Genomic DNA, 21,295 nt, shown 5'->3' on the forward strand with positions numbered 1-21,295 from the left:
TGTGATGGTTGAATTGTGCATTTTTAACATCTATAAATACAATTTCATATTTTTATCTATACATTAATTGTTTCCCAGATATTAGTTGCTCCCTTATATCATTGTGTTTTCATGTTCTATGTATGATGTAGTATTGTCCAATAAGTAGGAATTTACATTTCTTGGTGACACACCTCTATTCGATGAGTATCCTGTACTGTATTAATGCCTGCCAGACAGGTACAATGCAAATAAAGCTACTACCGAGTCTGAAGCTCATCCTTGCAGAGGCAAATATGAGGAGAGCCACATGGTCAACTGCGTTGAATGAGAGACTGAGTAGGACTAGGAGGGATGGGATCCTTTGTCTATAATGCATAAGGCATCATCAACAACTTGTATGGTTGCCGTCTTTGTTCTGTATCTAGGCCTGGAATCAGAATGGTAATCCTTTTAAATGAGCTAATGGGCAATTTGATTGTGTAAAAGCAGGCTGCTGTTTTCCGATCAAATTTCCCAAATATGACAATTTCGTAATTTGTTTGTAGTCTGACGTCCTGTCTGCAACAAGGTTAATTTTCTTGTTTGTGAAGGGGTGGCCATATCAAGCCTGCTTTGAGAGAAGTCGGAAAGGTTCTTAAAACAAGGGATGCATATTGTGCTCCTTTCAATATTGCTAGTAGAGTCATAAGACCCAAAGCATATTGTTTTAGGCACACATTACTTTACATGCTATTAGTTGTCAGCTTCCATTCATGATGGTGAAATACATCTACATGCTATTTTTGCTCAACATGTTACTCTAATGATTTATATATTGTGAGGTTAGTTTATAATGTGATTAGGGAATGTTTCAAGTAATCTCTATAAAACAGTCGGTTATTTTAACCATGTGTTTTTAGTGCATATTTGTGTGTCTAATGTGGGGGCCACTATTGCCTTAGCGCCAGTCAAGGACTCAGCCTACCACGATTTGTGTGTGGACAGACTACCAGGTTTCAGGGATGACGGTGTGGTGAGTCGGATCCACATGCAATAAGGGTCACAATCGTTCAGTTGAAGTTATAGCCTGGAAGATATGCAGTCCAACTCTGGGACTGAAAAACTAGCCCAAAGGAAAAAGGACCAAGGTTAATAAATAAGCCATTGTAGACATTTTGGGGAAAGTAACAAAAAAAGAAAATTATTATTATGTGTGATCTCCAAGCTCACATTCTCAATTTAAAAAGACTGGCAAGAGTTGGAATGCCAGTCTTACCCAGTGCCTCCCCTCCGAGAGTTGGTTAACATAGCGGTGAAAAATAGATTGATGTATTTTCTGACTTTCAAAGGATCTCTTCAACAACTCCAGTAAAAACAGTGGTATGAAGAAAGGTAAAATGACTTGCCATTTTTAATAAAGCAAATTATTCAAAGTGTGTGCGCTTTTCAATTGCAAGGCTCTGGTCTGAACTCATAATTATCTTTTATCCAACAGTGAGAGCTTTTAATCACATCAAAGTACCACATTTGGCCAACCTTAAGTTAAGGGCCATTAAAGTGTATGTGCCAATTTTAATAATGATTAATGCACAGTTTCGTAGTTTATAGTTGAAACAAATGTCAATTTTTAATTTGGGCTACTAGATGGCATGCCACCTCAGGGTTCGAAATTGAGGGGAGCTGGGAGCCATTTAGCTCCTGCTTCTAGCATAGTACAGCCTGGCTAGCTTGAAACCAACAGCGACCGGCAGGAGCTACTTTTGGCTGCCACGCCCAACTGGTGCCTTCCAAACATGTAAATGTGACATTACCTTTGAGTACTTGAGAATGTTAAAAAAGAAGAATTAGAACAAATCTAAAACACATTTAAACACAATAGTTCACACAAAACACACACACGGTTAAAGGAACATCTCTGGTAGCGCCTGCCTACCTGGTGGTGCAGGACACCCAGGAGCTGGTTTTAGCTCCTACTCATTGAATCTCAATTTCAAACCCTGCACCTATAAGCTGAAACTATAGCATTAGAGTACAGATCGGGTGGAATGGCATATGAGGAAGGACACAAAGCTTTAATGTGTTGTTTGGTTATTTGCCCACCCATTAACTGCCCGTGGCCATGCTAATCGCTTTGACCATTCCCAACCAACTCCTGCCCATCCGCCCCAAAAACACCTCCTCATGGGAACTGCCAGTGTTTTTTCAAATCAGTCTTCTGAGAGTTAATGAGCTGCAAACACACTACCGGTGTAATAAAAATTGCTTAACCAGGTCTGCCATCAGCCACTCGATTTATAAGCACTGTGCGTTTCCTTCGCTAGAGTCCTGTTAAGAACAAGCATTGGCAAAGACAACGGTTTTGTCTTGTGTATAAGTATTAGGCATTTGCAAGGCACTGCTATTGGAGGCCCAGGTACTCACACCATTTTGCACATGCTACCATCAATGGTAAGTTAATACCACAACAGCTGTGCATGGCAAGTGCCTTTCCCTTGCCTAAACAAAAGTCCAAACTGTTAGCATTGCCAATGTTAGTTCAATTTTGCTACAGTGTGATTATCCATGGATTTAGACAGCTTTTCGACCACAATATCAAATAATTGTCCAGCATGATTTTTTAAAAGATGTTTTGCATGCACTGTGTATTTATCTGAAGGACACAGGAAACCCCACACTCTGGGTCAGGGTATTAGTACATTACTAATTAGGGAAGAAAACCAGAGGATACAATTTTGGAGACAGAAGGAATCAAGAAATTTAATTGAACCTGATCCATTATTTAAATATCAAATTTTAATCGAGAATTAATCATAGCACTCAATAATTTTACATCGCAGGAAAGGAGTTAAGAACACATAATTTCACATAGTTTCACATATAATCCATTTCGTTATACACAGGCATCCAATAACCATTCATACATCCATCACAATAATACATGTAAGGTAAAACTTTATCCTAAAAAAGTCATAACAATTGATTTACTTATTGTCTTCATAAAAAAGAGAGAGAAAGAGATATATAATAAATGTATATGAAAAGCCACAACAACAGATAATTCAAGTGGTCATCAGTTTAGGATGGGTCACATCGATGTCCAAAGTTGACCTCATCACTGGTTTCTCAACCGGTTTCAGCGTATTTAACTTTAATTGAGTTACGCCTTCATCAGGAGAATAACAATTCAACTCTAAAAAGACAGGGAGATATACATATATGAGAGACCTCATCATAGAACCACTAGAGAAAACAAAGGGAAACCCCCAATTATCAACCAATTCATAATAATTAAAAGTGATTTAAAATCAAACACAACCTGCCCCCTACCTTGTGCCATAACTCCAAGGGGGGTACTTTGCATGCTATAAACAGTGCTACCATGATCATTGATGCCCCAAAGTGCAGAGAGAATCAACCCCTCGTGGCCATCAAGCGGACCCATTAAGTTAGTGAGAAGATGCAAATTCCCATGTATTAAACTTGCGTGATCTATTTATACAGGCAGTGTGCTATGCGAGCGCTTATAGGTCTAATTTTTAATAACTAACCTTCATGAATGAAGAGAGAGAAGGAGAGACAGCTGAAAATTCCTGATATGAAGAACAGTAGTACCAGCTATACCAATATGCAATGTCCCAGCACGTCTGTACTGCGTAACCGTCAGCTGGAGATATGGGAATGGTTCAATCCTGCAGTGGCTGTTTTTCATGCAGGCAGCACCATTTCGGAGGAAAGGATCAATCCTCCAATATAAATTTTCATAGACTCAAGGGGTACACCCAGAGATTCACAACTCTCCCGTTCCCTATATAAATGAGAAAAAAGGTCAGAACTGTTGATAAGGTCGAGTTGGGGCGAAGCAAAAGTCACGCGAATCACAAATAACAATTCGGGTAGAACTCCCGAAGCGAAGATAATCAATTGCATTGGAAGGGTGTCAGCAGCCGGAGGCATATATAATTCAACAGAGTCAAAGACTCACTGTATGCAAGCCTAATAAATACCGGGTAGCTCGTGGCTGAAAAAATAAATAATGCTTTCTAGCAAGAAACAGGAAGAGTCTACTTACTATTCCGGGACGAGCTGTTGAAAATATGCTCGCTCGCAGGGTCTGTGTGGTCCGTAACCCGACGGCGCCCCTCTGGCGACGTAAGAACTATACCTACGGCTTCTTAAATACTATACTAGCGCTCACGTGACTGCAAGGGCCGCTCACGTGACTGTAGCTTGTCAATCAAGGTGAAAAACGGACTATGAATGGTATACCGGCCTGTTTTTCTCGTTCTCAGTGGCATCAGAGGGCTCGCGATGGATGGGACCTAAGGTGTTTCCCACGTCAACGTCTCAATGGTGGATCCCCTTTAAGAATATGAAAGACCTGGTTCTAGTGTGTTCAAACCATTAGTTAAAGTTTTTAGGTTAAAGATCCATAATTGTTCTTTGTAAGCCAGTTTTTTTGTTATTTGGGTTACGTTGGAGGCAATTACTTTTTCAATACAGAACCACTCCATTTGTTCCGCAGTATGGCCCATTTGAACAAAATGAATTACCATAGGAGCATTTAGATTCCGAGTATTAATTTTTGAGCGATGCTCATTAATTCTGGTACTTACTTCTCTCGTGGTTTTTCCAATATACATCATTTTGCAAGGAAATGAAATTGCATAAATGACGTTTTTACTTTTACACGTTGTAAAGGTGCTTAAGTCCCAGGTTTTATTTTCCATTATGAAAGAAGTCGTTTTTTTTGAGAACTTGCAGGCAGTACATGACGTGCATGGATAATGCCCTATCACTGGGTTAAAGTTGGTGTCCCTGATCGCGGTTGGTTTAGCTGAGGTTCTACTTGCACGTGTCATTTTTTGTTTTAGATTTTTGCCTTTCTTGAAAGCAAATAAGGGTTTTGGCAAAATCATGCCGGATGCATTCAGGACCCGCCAATTTTTTAAAATGATGCCTTTAATGGTATTACTGTATTGGCAATAGGTCGAGACACAAACCAATTGTTCTTTTTTAATGTTCTCATTTTTAGGTAATAGTAGCAGATCTCGTTTTGCATAGCGGGCTCTCTTTCTAGAGTGTTTGATGAGCTCTTTAGGGTAGCCTCGTTCTAATAGTCTATTTTCTAGGATGGTAGCATGTTTGATAAAATTATCAATATCAGAACAATTCCGGCGTAACCGTAGGAACATACCGAAAGGTAAGTTCCGTAGCAAGCTGGAGGGATGTTGACTCTCAAAACAGAGTGTGGTGTTCCTTTCTGTTGTCTTTCTGAATAATTCAGTTCGTAAGACTCCTCTTTGTTCAAAGATAGATAAATCTAAGAAAGCAATCCTTGTAGTGGAGTACTCAAACGTGAAATGAATATCTGAATCAACTTTGTTGAGCCATTCCACAAATTGAATTAAAGACTGAGTATTGCCTTCCCATATTAAGAGTATGTCGTCCAGGGGAGTTGCTAGGTCTGGAAAAGACCCAGGGCTAAGCTGATGTTGGAACTGTTGGGACTGGGGGCTAGCTAGTCTTTTGGCTGTAGCTCCTGAGATTCTATCCGGGGCTACAACCAAAAGATCAGGGGCTATAGCCCCCTTAGCCCCCCCCTAGCAACGCCCCTGATGTCGTCAATGTATCGGCGGTATAACTTAATCTGTTGCCGGAACGGATTTGAGTTTGCCAGGATTTTTTCTTCCTCAAGAAGAGCCATAAAGATGATGGCTAGATTTGGGGCAAAAGTACAGCCCGTAGCAGTCCCTTTAATTTGTAGAAAGAATTCTTCCTTGAATTTAAAAAAAACTGTTGGTTAAAACTAACTTGGCAGCTTCACACAGAAAATTGGTGGGAACACTATGTGGATATGGTCGTCTATTGAGTATGATTTCTAAGCTCTGTATAGCTCTTTCTTGAGGTATGTTTGTATAAAGAGCCTCAATATCTAATGTGACCAATATTTGTGTGTCGGAATCAAAGTTCAGATTTTCTACCAAATTAATCACATCTCTGGAATCTAAGAGGAAAGTAGGTGTTGCCATGGCCAAGGGTTTGATGAACAAATCGATGTACTTTGATAGTGGCTCGAGAATCGATCCGCATCCTGAAACAATTGGACGTCCCGGGGGATTTTTAATATCTTTATGCATCTTGGGCATGATATAGAACAGAGGAATGCGATCATCTGAGTGGTTGATGTATTCAATTTCTTTTACCGAAAGGAAACCTGCTTGGCTGGCTTCTTCCGTGAGATGGAGTATTTTAAGTTTAATCAACTTCGATGGATCTTGTGCTATTTTGGTGTAATGACCTGGAATGTGAAGAAGTCTGAACACTTCTTGGTCATATTTATTGGCATCCCAGACTACTATCCCCCCGCCTTTGTCACTACGAGGATTGCTTTCTTAGATTTATCTATCTTTGAACAAAGAGGTGTCTTACGAATTGAATTATTCAGAAAGACAACAGAAAGGAACACCACACTCTGTTTTGAGAGTCAACATCCCTCCAGCTTGCTACGGAACTTACCTTTCGGTATGTTCCTACGGTTACGCCGGAATTGTTCTGATATTGATAATTTTATCAAACATGCTACCATCCTAGAAAATAGACTATTAGAACGAGGCTACCCTAAAAAGCTCATCAAACACTCTAGAAAGAGAGCCCGCTATGCAAATCGAGATCTGCTACTATTACCTAAAAATGAGAACATTAAAAAAGAACAATTGGTTTGTGTCTCGACCTATTGCCAATACAGTAATACCATTAAAAGCATCATTTTAAAAAATTGGCGGGTCCTGAATGCATCCGGCATGATTTTGCCAAAACCCTTATTTGCTTTCAAGAAAGGCAAAAATCTAAAACAAAAAATGACACGTGCAAGTAGAACCTCAGCTAAACCAACCGCGATCAGGGACACCAACTTTAACCCAGTGATAGGGCATTATCCATGCACGTCATGTACTGCCTGCAAGTTCTCAAAAAAAACGACTTCTTTCATAATGGAAAATAAAACCTGGGACTTACGCACCTTTACAACGTGTAAAAGTAAAAACGTCATTTATGCAATTTCATGTCCTTGCAAAATGATGTATATTGGAAAAACCACGAGAGAAGTAAGTACCAGAATTAATGAGCATCGCTCAAAAATTAATACTCGGAATCTAAATGCTCCTATGGTAATTCATTTTGTTCAAATGGGCCATACTGCGGAACAAATGGAGTGGTTCTGTATTGAAAAAGTAATTGCCTCCAACGTAACCCAAATGACAAAAAAACTGGCTTACAAAGAACAATTATGGATCTTTAACCTAAAAACTTTAACTAATGGTTTGAACACACTAGAACCAGGTCTTTCATATTCCTAAAGGGGATCCACCGTTGAGACGTTGACGTGGGAAACAACTTAGGTCCCATCCATCGCGAGCCCTCTGATGCCACTGAGAACGAGAAAAACAGGCCGGTATACCATTCATAGTCCGTTTTTCACCTTGATTGACAAGCTACAGTCACGTGAGCGGCCCTTGCAGTCACGTGAATGCTAGTATAGTATTTAAGAAGCCGTAGGAATAGTTCTTACGTCGCCAGAGGGGCAACGTCGGGTTAGGGACCACACAGACCCTGCGAGCAAGCATATTTTCAACAGCTCGTCCCGGAATAGTAAGTAGACTCTTCCTGTTTCTTGCTAGAAAGCATTATTTATTTTTTAAGCCACGAGCTACCCGGTATTTATTAGGCTTGCATACAGTGAGTCTTTTACTCTGTTGAATTATATATGCCTCCGGCTGCTGACACCCTTCCAATGTAATTGAAGATCTTCGCTTCGGGAGTTCTACCCGAATTGTTATTGTGATTCGCGTGACTTTTGCTTCGCCCCAACTCGACCTTATCAACAGTTCTAACCTTTTTTCTCATTTATATAGGGAACGGGAGAGTTGTGAATCTCTGGGTGTACCCCTTGAGTCTATGAAAATTTATATTGGAGGATTGATCCTTTCCTCCGAAATGGTGCTGCCTGCATGAAAAACAGCCACTGTAGGATTGAACCATTCCCATATCTCCAGCTGACGGTTACGCAGTACAGACGTGTTGGGACATCGCATATTGGTATAGCTGGTACTCCTGTTCTTCATATCAGGAATTTTCAGCTGTCTCTCCTTCTCTCTCTTCATTCATGAAGGTTAGTTATTATAAATTAGACCTATAAGCGCTCGCATAGCACACTGCCTGTATAAATAGATCACGCAAGTTTAATACATGGGCATTTGCATCTTCTCACTAACTTAATGGGTCCGCTTGATGGCCACGAGGGGTTAATTCTCTCTGCACTTTGGGGCATCAATGATCATGGTAGCACTGTTTATAGCATGCAAAGTACCCCCCTTGGAGTTATGGCACAAGGTAGGGGGCAGGTTGTGTTTGATTTTAAATCACTTTTAATGAATATGAATTGGTTGATAATTGGGGGTTTCCCTTTGTTTTCTCTAGTGGTTTTAGATCTCCCTGTCTTTTTAGAGTTGAATTGTTATTCTCCTGATGAAGGCGTAACTCAATTAAAGTTAAATACGCTGAAACCGGTTGAGAAACCAGTGATGAGGTCAACTTTGGACATCGATGTGACCCATCCTAAACTGATGACCACTTGAACTATCTGTTGTTGTGGCTTTTCATATATATTATATATCTCTTTCTCTCTCTTTTTTATGAAGACAATAAGTAAATCAATTGTTATGACTTTTTTAGGATAAAGTTTTACCTTACATGTATTATTGTGATGGATGTATGAATGGTTATTGGATGCCTGTGTACGAATGAGATGGATTATATGTGAAACTATGTGAAATTATGTGTTCTTAACTCCTTTCTTGCAATGTAAAATGATTGAGTGCTATGATTAATTCTCGATTAAAATTTGATATTTAAATAATGGATCAGGTTCAATTAAATTTCTTGATTCCTTCTGTCTCCAAAATTGCATGCACTGTGGCCAGACATAGGAGACAGACAAGAAGACATTGTTCAGCAAATTTTATTTTTAAAAAGAAGACATCCACTGCCACTATAGCTCTAACCATGAATATGCATGGAGAAATGTTATGTCTGATTGCGGATTAAGATGTCTAAATTCTAAAGGTGCTACAACAACGAATTCAGTAATCAGTGATTACGTTGAAGGAAAAACTAAAGAGACAATAAATGAAAGGGTAGAAATAACAAAATAAAAATAAAGATGATAAAAACAATGACAGGATGAAAAAATAATGAAATGTAGGCAATAATAAATATAGTATTGCAGGTTTGAAAAAGAATAGCCCAAAAAAAAAAAAAAAAAAAAAAAAAAGGTACAGATTAAAAATGTATATATATGCAGGATTAAGGGACGCTTCAGGGGTCGATGAGAGAAGGGGGGGCTGAGGAAATAACCCTCTCCTGTACCCCTCCGCCACCCTGACAAAAGGTACTCTTTAGGTCAAATGTCAGAAGAATGCATGTTTGGAAAGGTAAAAGAAAAAAAAGACTACACAAAGTGAACAAAAGGATTCACCTTAAAGAAAAATCCACTAGATGGCACTGCGAGACCATAGAAGGTAAATGTATGTAGAAAATGGGCGTTTTGTAATGTGATTCGCGATATTTATTTCAACTTTATACGCAGCTCGTTAAAAAGGCATCTCGTGATTTTCTCAGCCCGAAAATCTCATATAACTAACAAATTCTACCTGAAAAAAGCGGTCGTGCTTCCTCAATCATTAATTACATCTTTGTGTCACAATCAGCCTTCAGACATTAGTGACCACTCCGCTTTAATTTACACAATGAAGGGCGGAAAAGTCTTAATGCAGCCGTGCTGCTTGGGTCCACTTGCTATAAATAGGGCGGGAAACCACTTACTTTGGTCGGAAGTAGTAGTTAGAAAATATAACCACAATATGTTGACTTTGTATAATATGTAATCTGATACGGAAATAGATCAAATCTTTTCGGTACCATCGTTTTCTGACTACTTCCATCATGTAGTGGTGGACTCTGCAGTGGTAACAAGTGCAGGAAGCGAACAGTGCAATCAGAAATACATTATTTTGATGTTATCCAAAACAAAAGCGCCTCTTGAGTCATAATATATGTGCTTTGTCTAGAAGTAAGGGGATGGATATAGTGCAGAAGAAAAAATTGTTAAAATAACATTACAAGAATTGGATAAAAGGTTATGAACATTAGGCACTGCTCAATGATTGCAAATTAATGTGCAAAGTTGTACTATCGAGGCAAACTCAATGCTTCTGGTAATTAATAATGACTCTGGGCGTCAGTCTTGCGCTCAGGTGTAACCTATCCCAAAGGAGAGATGGCTAAGTAACTTATGCCGACATTATGCTTGCCCAAATAATATGTTGCAAAATCAATGCAAGCCCTGCAAGGCCCCTTGGAAACTGGACTTAGACCAAGATGATATTACAGTTTGCATTAGAAAGGCGAAGCAATCACATGCTGTAGGTCCTGACGGGCTATCCAATTTTACCCAAGGGTCATCCTGAGTTATGGGCAGCTATTTTACATGACTTTTTAAAACATATTTAATCTATGAGGGTTATACCCGACTCATTGGGCCTCATTCCGAGTCGGGCGGTAGTGGATACCGGGCACCGGTAAGGAGACCGGTGCCGGTATTCCCCTACCGCCCGATTCCGAGGTCCCCTAACGGGACCCGTAAGGTACGTTTGGTCAGACCAAACGTACCTTACGGGTCCCGTTAGGGGACCAGGGCGCAAATAACGGGCTTGCCATTCGAGAGCCCATTATTTGCACCCTCCCCATTCCCATTAAGCCCTATGGGGGCTCAAATGGGAATGGGGAAAGGTTTGGTCAATGGGGACTCACCACCGGTCCCTCCAAGGTCAGAATGGACCGGTAAGTCCCCATTGACCAACACTGGTGCCGGACCCGTTATTGGTGGCAGTCTTGGCGCAAATAGCGCCATGACTACCAACAATCTCGTAATGACCCCCATTGAAATTATAATACTTAAAGTCCTTCTTGAGAAGGACAATAGATTGGAACTGTCAAATTATCGACCCGTCGCTCAGCAGTATGTTTTTTTCTTCTGTAGCTCTCAAAATAATGGCATGGGCCATATCATTTGGACCGATGGCAGAGAGGATTTCATCAGGGGTTGGGTACCCAATTAAATGGTTTTCTGTTAGGTCTATTGCAACAGAAGCATTGGCAAAGGAACCCCACCACTTTATGAGGCCTCCATTTATATCTCTGCGCACCCTTTGATAAGGTCAACAGAGAGACTTTGGAGAAACTTGATGGAATGGAATCTTCCAGCTGACCTGTTAGGTCCCTTAATTGACCTATATACACACTCTAATATTCGTGTGAAATTGGATGGAAGTGGTGCCACATCAGAGAGCATTGGAAACTTCTCACACTACTTGTGTGACCAAAACCAATGTAGACATCAACAAAATACAATTTCCACAAAATTACAGAAATCACATCTTGACCAAAGCAAGTCCTCTCGTTTTTGGTGTTCGAGCCACTGGGAAATACCAGACTCTCTTTCTACTGTGTACAGTCATCTTGTATTTTCACTCGCAAATCATTTTAGTGTTTGGGAGTTTTAAGATTGCCAAAAGCATTAATGGGTAGCTCCTGTCAGTGGCAAAGCACTGGCGCAGCTTAAATGACGGGCAATACATAGATAAAGGACCAATCAGGGTGCTTCTAGTTCACGATTTGAGACCAGCTTGCTAGATCTCTTCAGTGGCTTTCATTGTTACCCAGAGTAATATTATAAGCATACCTATTTTCTGGGAGTCTGAGGCCAAAGCCATAAATTTGACCCTCTAGTTTTGCATAATATTTTGAAAGCAAAGAAAAGTTAACCCTTGAAAAAAAACATGTGTAGCCAGAATGGTGTGAATTCATTAGCCCAAGAACTTATGCAATCCCTGGATGGGTCATTAGCCCACAGTTTTAAAAAGTTGCTCGTGACCATAAAGCCAATGCATTTCAAGCCTTAAGCTCCATCTGCGATTCAGTCAGTAGCCTTCTGGAAGGAGTGGTACAATACTATAGACACCATAAGGAAGCCTCTGCTTCCCCAATGGTGCTATGTGCAATTACATGGAAACTTACACATAATTTTAAAAAAACTCTGCATCCCTACACGCTCCCTGTTACCCAAAAATCCATCAAATATACTCTACATCCCCATATGGGCACTGCTTTACAGCTCAGAGACACACATTATACGATGCAACATCCACTCATATCCATTATTAGGCACACATATTGTCTTTCACCTAGAAACTGAAAGTACATCACTCATCCTCGCATAACTACTTCCTTAGCCAGAAAGTAAGTCAGTGATACAGTGCAATCAACAAAAGCACACATTTATTTGACAATGTGCTACCCGTGCGCATTTTCTAAGCTTCACGTAGGCAACTAAAAAGATTGTTTTATATCTGAACTTACATGTACGATTGGTAGAGATGAAAAGACTTCAGATAAACAGATTGGCTTGCTGACTTCCTGAAACACAAATTTGTATTTTTTATTTTTATTATTAAAATGTTCTAGACTTTCAAAACAAACTTTCAACAATCTGTAAACTATAAATATTCACAAATATCTAATACTCTAACCGAATCATTAAAATAACAATTATTCACTTCATCAATTATAATATGATTTGAAACATTGCTATCTAGAACAGGTAAAATCATTTCTCTATCAATAACAAATAATTAATGCAATCTGTCGTCCATTCATACAACAAGGCCCAAAATGTTCGGATATTAAACATTGTTATATCGTGTATGAATCTGGCAGGGCATTTGGTGCGTAAATGGTCCAACACATCACAATAAATAATTACATGCTTTAGGGTCTTTCACGCCATAGCCTTACCACAAATATTGCATATGTAGTTTTTTCTCCAATTTTTAGTCTTGGTCCTATGACCTCAAGTGTACCCAAAATAATTCATTCGAAGTAACAAGAGTGGTCTCAAAATTTTAATCAGGAAATAGTTTCACATATGGGTCGGGGTTCCATTTAGTTTGGGAATACCCTTACATAATTGCTAGCCAAGGGTTATTTATGCACTAACTCATTCACCCAATCCCCGATTCTTGTTTTAGATTTGAGCAAAACTAAAACGTTTTATTTTTCTGTATTTTCTTGCATACACTGGGAGGCAAATCACAGTTACGTGTTTAAATTGCAACTATGATACTAGGGATTTTAGTTTTTGCTAAGCTAATAGAAGCAGTTTTTAAAGTTAAAGAAAATTAGAGCCAGAGAAAGGTTTGAAGAGATCCAAGTCAAAATTAACAATACAAACACTCCAACATTGCTGCCTGTTGAGGGACTACCAACATTAGTATGCCTAAATTGTCCAATTTGAATTCATGAAATATGGAAGTTTGACTTTTAATTGGGGGCGTATAGAGGCTTCAGGAAATGGATGCCTCTTTCATTTGCATGTCTTGCTACTTTTGGCTTTGAATCGCTTCGTTACACCCAATGATGCTCCTTTCCATTTAAGACATATTAATTGAACGACAGTGGCAAGTCTCTGTGACGCTGAAAGCTTGCACTTTTAGTTTCTTTGGTAATGCAATAAGTTCAAATGCCTTTGGTCTGCTTAGTATGGATGCATCCAAGATTAGACAAATGTTATATGCCATGGATTTGCCACGGATTAGTTGAGCACCACTGGCATGTCTAATGGCATTGTGACAAGTTTAGCGCCATGTCCTTGTCAAGAGGGGACAGGAACCCCTCTCAGCTGGGTGTGCGAGTACTACCAGTGAGTAATCCAACGCAAGTCCTTCTCATGAGGATGACGGTGGCAGTTGAGAGCGTCTGACTTCCTACCCACCTTGTGCCAGCATGCTATTATGCAGCACCCATTTATCTCACACCGTACCTCTGGTACAAAATGCTCACCTGACTCATTTTGTCTCTTGTAGAGTCACCCAACTTGAGAGAAGACAGAGCATGGACAACCAAAAAAGGAAACAACCCGCCAGCAGCCAACCTACACTGGAACATATACCAGCGGTGAACCACAGAGGGAATGGGAGAGAGGTGGGAAACATAGGAATAGATTGGACAGGGAAAGACGGCCAATGGTAAGAGGAAGAGGGACATCAAAAAAGGACAGGAAGTTGTGGGTTGTGCGGATGAGGTCAGAGGAGGTGGAGATTGTGGACCAAGACACCAGCAGGAGTAAGAAGGAGCTGTGGATTGTAGAGGCGATTTCTGGCACAGATGATTGGCGAGCGAGGGCAAGTGGTTCTGTGGTGTCAGTGTTACTGTAGCAAGTATGATCAGGTGATTTAGTGAATGTAAAGTTTGTGGGACTGAGTAAAAAGAGTGTGGCTGAGTAGGACGTGGGAAGAGTACATTGTAGTGTGGAGGTAGTAGTACTGAGTAGTAGTGTGAAGGCTGGAGAGGTAGTGTGGAGGATGGAGCAGTAGTGTTGGGGAGGGAGCAGAAGTGTGGAGGATGGAGCAGTAGTGTTGAGGAGGGAGCAGTAGTAGTGTGCAGGAGGGAGGAAGAGTCAAAGGAGTAACAAAGGGTGGCGGCAGGGCCTAAAACATACGAGAGACATCGGAGGGACAGAGGAGAAGAGGCGAGAGAGTACAAGCGGGTGTAATAAGAGGTAATGAGATGGAGAAGACAATGAGAGTATGGTAGAAGGAGATCAACTCAAGAGGGTATTTGAAATGCATAATCCACAATCCGGGTAGAACACTGAACATCGGATAGTGAAAGGACAGTTAGAAAGCTCCTGAGGGAGTCTAGACCGATAAGGCTATTTATCTTTCAGTCATGATAGCAGCCAATGTAGCCTACTGAGAGGAAAACAATTAGTATCCACTAACCGTTGGCTAAAGACACCAGAGTTAGGGAAGGTGTGCTTCCAGACGAAAGAGAGGGATGGCCAAGGGCCCACTGCAGGTTTTAAAAAAACAACTCTGAACTGTCCTTGAGGGTTGGCATGTTTCTGGAGCCACCTGTGACATTAGATGCATAGAACGCATTCATGAAAAACACTAAAGCTACTTATAAGTACCTAACGGGAGGACACTTGATTATTTAGAGTAATTTCACTTGTTCAGGAGTACTAGGCCCTGAAGCACTTAATCCCACAGTTTGTTCGATCTATTTATAACACCACTGAGGCAAAAGCATTAATTGGATAACAACCTTCCCCTTTCCAGCTATAACGATTGGAAGGATTTTATGCTTGTATATGTATTTATAGAAAAGACCATAAGCCTGTGAAGGCAACTTGGAACTAAAAATCAGATTCTATAAAGCACATTATTAGCCAATTCTTCACAACAGAAGAAGGGACTTCATTATTCTTAAAAAAGGTAAAGGTCTTCAAGAGTTTGCTGAAAGTGAGATACCTTGTTTTTCCAGAATGATACTGGCATAGAGTTCCAGAGTAAGGCTGCCTGGTAGGAGGATGTTGTGCCAAGCCAGGAGGAGGAGGAGGTCCCACGTGTGCCATGTTCGGGGTTCTTATTTAAATTAAAAAGAAAACACCTATCTAGCCCTACCGCTATGAGGGAAGCTACCTATCTTATAAACTAAAACTAAGGGTGCTCGTCAATGTCCAAAAAAAGGTACTCCCGAGTCCAAATCCTAGAAGCTAACTGGGCCTTCCACTTAGAAGAAAAAATACAAAAAGGAGGAGGCCAGAGCAATGGCCTCCGTCTTCGACTTCTACCTGGCCCAGTCACTTGGATCTCTTTTCCTCATGTACAAAGTTCAGCAATGTCCGAAAACACAGTTCACAACCTCTCTGTAGGTTCGGTTGTCAAATGTAAATATCTTTCATACAGTTTCCTCTTCCTCAGGAAAATTAAATGTTTTTCTCATACAATTTCCTGAGATTCAACTAGATGCTTGAAACCCTTTCACTTGATTAAACTTCGGGCTTCTTGGACTCTACAAAGTCCCCTGATCTTCTGACAGGTTTATTTTCTCTCGCTCTCGAGGGGTCTTCAGCCCGTTTGGGTTTGTTCAGTTCCCGCAGCCCTGATAGCTCTCCAATCCTTGAATGCTACAGTATTTGTTTCTCAGGACTCCCCAAAGTCCTCTGGCTTTCTATTAGCCTTGATGCAACTTGTTTAAATATTCCCAAGCCTCGATAATATCTTCATTTCCCGGGGCTCTTCAAAGCCATATGGCCCTCTGATTGGCTTTATTTATTTTTGCTCAGGTTCATCAGGCTCATGTAACCTCTTTGGCTTCCCCATCCTTGATTATCAATTGTGTTCTCTCCTTGGGAGTGTTCGCTTCCATTCTGTTTCTTTTGTATAGGCGCATTATAAATGCCAGATCATATCATATCATATCAAATGCACTCCTCGTTCGCAGCTCAGGGATCCAGGCTCCCCTCTGCAGTTTGGTCTCAGTGTCTGTTAATGGCCCCATGCCCACCACGGCTTCCTTGCAGTCGCGCCACCCCATGAAATGTTTGCTTCCCCGTCTCCTTCTCTATCCCGACCTTGCTTCCTGGTTGGTCAGGACGCCAGCCTTCTGGCATCCGGGTAGCGATTTGCTCGCTCTCCACCCCACTGTTGTCTCTGCGGTCTAGCGTGGCCCTGCCTCTCCAGGACATCTTCCCGTAAGAGCCTTGCCTCTGCGTAGGAGTCACTCTCCTCACCTACAACTTTTTTCTTTAAGCTTTCATGTTTAATTGATTGTCTAACCAGATTACACACCTTGTCCACCATACACCTACACATGTAGGTCAGAATATGGCCCTCCAGACACTGGTAACTTGACTATTGGGTCCACATGGGAAAATCTGTGTTTTGCTGGCATTAAATCTCAACCTAATTTTGCCATGCATATGCAAATTGCTGACATACCAATTTGATCATTTTCTGTAAAAGTGGTTTCCTTAGCTAAACGCAATAAAATCTGGGTGCCAACGGCATATGTGCAAAATTCCATGCCTAAAGAAAAGTAGTTTCTCAAGTGGCTGGAGAGATGGAATAAAAAGCAATGGCGAAATGGCCACACGTTGGGAGACATCAGAAGGAACCTGATTCAAAAGGAATAATAGATACTGACTGAGTTCAGTTATCTTGCAAATCTTGGATACAGGCAAGAACTGAAACCGAGGTACCAAGGTGCTGGAGTCTACCCAAGAGAACAGAATGGATGACTGCGTTGAATATGTAATAAGGTAATGCTTCTCTCCTCATATCGCTGACCTTACCAAGAAGGCTCACTTTCAGCTTCACCTCCTCAGAAGCATTTTCCCTTTCCTCACCTTCCCCAGAAACTCAATGTCTCTACAGCGTTGGTTCTCTCTAGGCTGAACTATTATAACAGTCTCTTCCTCAATCTGCCTCTTACCTCCCTCCGCCGTCTCCAACAAATACACAATAGGACTGCAAGACTTATCCTTGGCCTCAAGCCCAGGGACCGCATCTCTCCAGCCCTAAAATCACTCCACTGGCTCCCAGTGGCTGCAAGGATCAAATTCAAGACCCTCTGCATCATCCATAAGGCTTTCTGGGGCATGGGACCGCACTACATCCAACATTCTTTCCCTAAAGGCTTCCCTACTCAAGTCCTTCGGTCCTCTAGCTCCAACTCTTTGCAGGTCCGACGTTTCTCCAAGCAGAGAGTGAGGGCAGATCTCTTTCATTGGCGGAGCCTCCCAATGAAATGGCCTCCCTGCCTTGCTCAGGCTTCAGCTGGATCTCCTTCCTTAAGTTCCAGAAGCTTCTCAAGACCTTCCTTTTCTCTTACCCTTCCCTCTCCCCCTTCCTTGAGAATGCTCCCACGCTGCTGCAACTGGCTTCCTGGTCTCTTCTGAGTCATACAGGGGCCAGGCCCTCCCTCGGCAGGTCTGCCTCAGCACCCCTTCCAGCACTTGACTTCTGGTACCCTTCCTTCACTAGACTACCGAGTCCGGTCTACCCCCACCTCGCACTAGCTACCTGTCCCCCTGCGCACTGCTAGACTACTGATCCTGGACCACCCACCTCACTTCAATTGAACGTTAGCCCGTACCCAGTGCACTTGCCCTCCTGGCTCCCCCTAGCACCCACCAGTTCTGGGCCCACAAGTTCCTAACCCCCCACCTCCTTCCCCCTGACCCATTTCCACCTCCCTGCACTTGCACAATCTGAATATTACAAGACCTAGTAGCACCGTTTATTGTTGGTTTTTATCCCGGGCTTCCCCCTCCCTCCTTGTCTTGCGGCACTTGGAAACACATGCTACTGTATAGGCGCCTTACAAATGCTCAATAAATAAATAAATGCATATAACATCATAAGCACGGGACATGGGTCCTAAATAAATAAATGTGTGGGGGGGTTAACTATCATGTGGAATGCGCCAAGCCACAGGAGGTTACATCAGAGGACATAAAGTTAGGGCTCGGCAATGCCAGCCCTTTTTAAATCCATGGGGCTAGGGCATCTACCCCACTCTTATGAAGATGTACCTGAATCCTTGTGATGCATTTGCATGATTAGCAGTAGAACAGGGTTTCTCTCCTTACATTCTTCCAAACAATGGTAATCTGCATGGAAAGTAACTTCTAAAAACGTTCAGCATTCCTATAAACATTGACAAATGGCTGTTCACCTATCTCACTGAACATTGCCCTTCGCACTTATTTTGTGAAGAGCAAAGCCCACAAGCGATGTTCTGCAAATCCTGGATTTTAGCTTATGTCAACTTGAAGAATCCCTTTATAAATGTATGCCTACAAGTACCAGAGAGCAAAGTGATGCGCAGTTAAAAGTCAGGACTGCTAAACAGCCAACACAGGACAAGGGAGAACGTTAGATCTCTGTAAGCTCTCCCAAAGAAGCATTTCAAAATAGCCTGTAATATAATAACCTGCTTTTAGTGATACTCAGCCATGCCGCTTGCTGTTATGTATGATTAGATTAAATCTGCAGTGCAAAAGAACAAACACATTTTCACCTGTTGAACAAGCAGTTGAAATGGAATAACCAGCTTTGAAATGCTTATTATGTGTATTCTGTTTCTATTTTCTTGAATACGGAGTAATCAACATGGGGCTTTGTGGGATTCTAGGGCAGGTGTCTGATGTGCACGTACAGTAAGTAACAACAGCATTGAATTATCAGAGTCCCCCTCTAAAGATAGTGGGGGTATCTGCCCACTCACATCTACCCTTCACTTGTACCGTGCCCTCATCATTCAACCATGAGTGGGGCCACATTAAACCGCAAAGGATCCGCAGGTTGGCTACAAACTGTGTTCAATGTGCATTTTGCTTATGCTGTAATATGTTGGTAACAGGCACACTCCCAGGTGACGGAAAAGAAAATTAAGGCAAAACCTGGAGGGAGTTGTGGAAGCATGCATATGGAGAATGCACTGTGATTAGATGGCACGCTGTGTGGGCTTATGTGACTAAAACGAAAACCCTAAGCCACTATTAGAACAATGGAGCAGACACCAGGAGGAGCTAAAGTAGAAGTGCTGGGAATTAGTTTGGGCTTGTTTTTGGTGTACAGCAAATGCTAATGCTGACATTGGATATATATTAATTTGAAGCAAATGTTGAAATAGAAGGCTTGTCAGGGTCACAGGGTTTTGGGGGTCATCATGCATCTGCCAGTAAAGCCTATCTACTGCCTGGGAGCTATGTGTATAGTGTGGCGGGTCAGAAGGCGGACACGGACGCTGATAAATAAACTTCACTATGAGGTTCATTAAAGACAAGGGAAAATGCCTAACTTTCCATATGCTATAAGGCGTCCCTACCTAACAAAACTAGCTAAGTGGCTCATCAGTGAATGTCTTAACAGAACCTGTTCACTGTCCAAACTAGCCTAACTGGCCCTACCATTTTAATGACAACTAAAGACAGAAGAATGACTCCTATCTTCTGTAGGCTGTTTGCGTTCTTTCAAACTTGTATTTCAATAGTGAATTTTCAGATAGTCTGTGGTGACTGTTTTGATCAGTTCAGACAATTCGATCAAGACTGCTTGCTTCGCCTTTCCTTGATGGTTAACCTTTTGGGTTCTATTACTCTCCTCTTGATTCCCTCTTCAGAGGATTGTTCTTCCCTCTTCCCATGGTAAAGTTATCCAACATTCATAAGTCTTTCCTTTTACTTTACTTCCTTGGACTTTACTACTACCAGACTGAGTATTCCAGTATGGATTCCTATTCACATCTGGGGACTTCTATATTTGGATTTCTTTATTTTCACTGAGAAAAGTATGACTGGTCTCATAACGATTCTCATTCACACTCTCTTTACTTTGACTGGAACGAGTATGACTGGTGTCATAGCGATTCTTATTCACAGTCTCTATACTTTCAATGGAGGAGTATGATTGGTCCCATAGTGATTCTTCCTTCCCCTCCTGGGTCTCCCGCTCTCCTCGCTACCGGGGACGCCTAAGGATAACGCCACTGGGGTTGCTCGGAGGTCGGTTCTCTGCACTATCAACATTTTCTCTCTTGCTCCTATAATGCTTCCTTTTTCATGCGGTTGTCAAGATTGGCTGTACCATTGGGTTCTGGTGCTGTTTGGGGACCTCCTGGTCTGCCACGAGTATTTCGTTGTCACGCCACCACCTTTGGGGTTGATTCTTTCTTTTTTTCTTTTTCCCTCTCTCTCTGTCGCTCTGTCTCTCTGTCTCAGGACGCTGTGCGTCTCATTACTTTGCTAGCTCTCCTCTAGGTAAGACGACGCACATCAAACTCTCTCTCCGCCGCAGGAAGCAGCCCCGTTTTGTAACTCGCAGGCTTTTCTTTTTGCCAGTTTCCTCCCCAGTTATACATGACGTACGCTTGGGACTTCCCCAGTGTACGTCCGGGGCATCCTCCTCATCCCAATGGAATGGTGTATCTTGTTTAAAGAGATATTTACAGATCCTGGGTGACAGCAAATACTGGTTTCTTCACACATGGTTCCATAGTAAATGTTCTCAAAGGTATTGTTGAGTTGGTTTTTAGGGAGGTCCTCATCGGAACGGGATTCCTTGTCCGGAAAGGGGGAGTCTCTCCTGGTGAGGTCCCACTTGCCTCTACCCCTTAGGAGGGTATTGCGGAGTGGGCTCACCTCCCCTGATCATGTATGCTGCAAGATTGTATTGTGCTTTCCCTTCAGTGTTGGTATGAAGGCGTGCATCGCCACTGGAGGAAAGGAAAAAATCTTCAATGGTTACCTGGGGGAAGATGAGCCAAACACTTTGTGTCTCCATTAACCTTGGGTGGGTGAGGTAGAAGTTAGGGTTGACAAGAAAGGGGAGACGAACAGTGCTCTGCCGGCAACTACTTATTTCAAGACTTG

General features: G+C 41.8%; 1 protein-coding gene across 2 annotated transcripts in view; it reads right to left on the bottom strand.

Moving 5' to 3' along the window:
- The window catches only part of RPP30 (ribonuclease P/MRP subunit p30), a 209,458-nt gene that overhangs the window by 163,236 nt on the left and 24,927 nt on the right, over positions 1 to 21,295 (bottom strand). For both annotated transcript variants that reach the window (XM_069611311.1, XM_069611312.1), the window contains exon 3: positions 12,436 to 12,492. In XM_069611311.1, coding sequence (XP_069467412.1) covers positions 12,436 to 12,492 — 57 coding nt within the window. The remainder of the gene's footprint in view (positions 1 to 12,435; positions 12,493 to 21,295) is intronic.

This window comes from Ambystoma mexicanum, chromosome 8 (assembly GCF_040938575.1).
Source record: "Ambystoma mexicanum isolate Mex_15411 chromosome 8, UKY_AmexF1_1, whole genome shotgun sequence".
NCBI classification, from domain to species: domain Eukaryota; kingdom Metazoa; phylum Chordata; class Amphibia; order Caudata; family Ambystomatidae; genus Ambystoma; species Ambystoma mexicanum.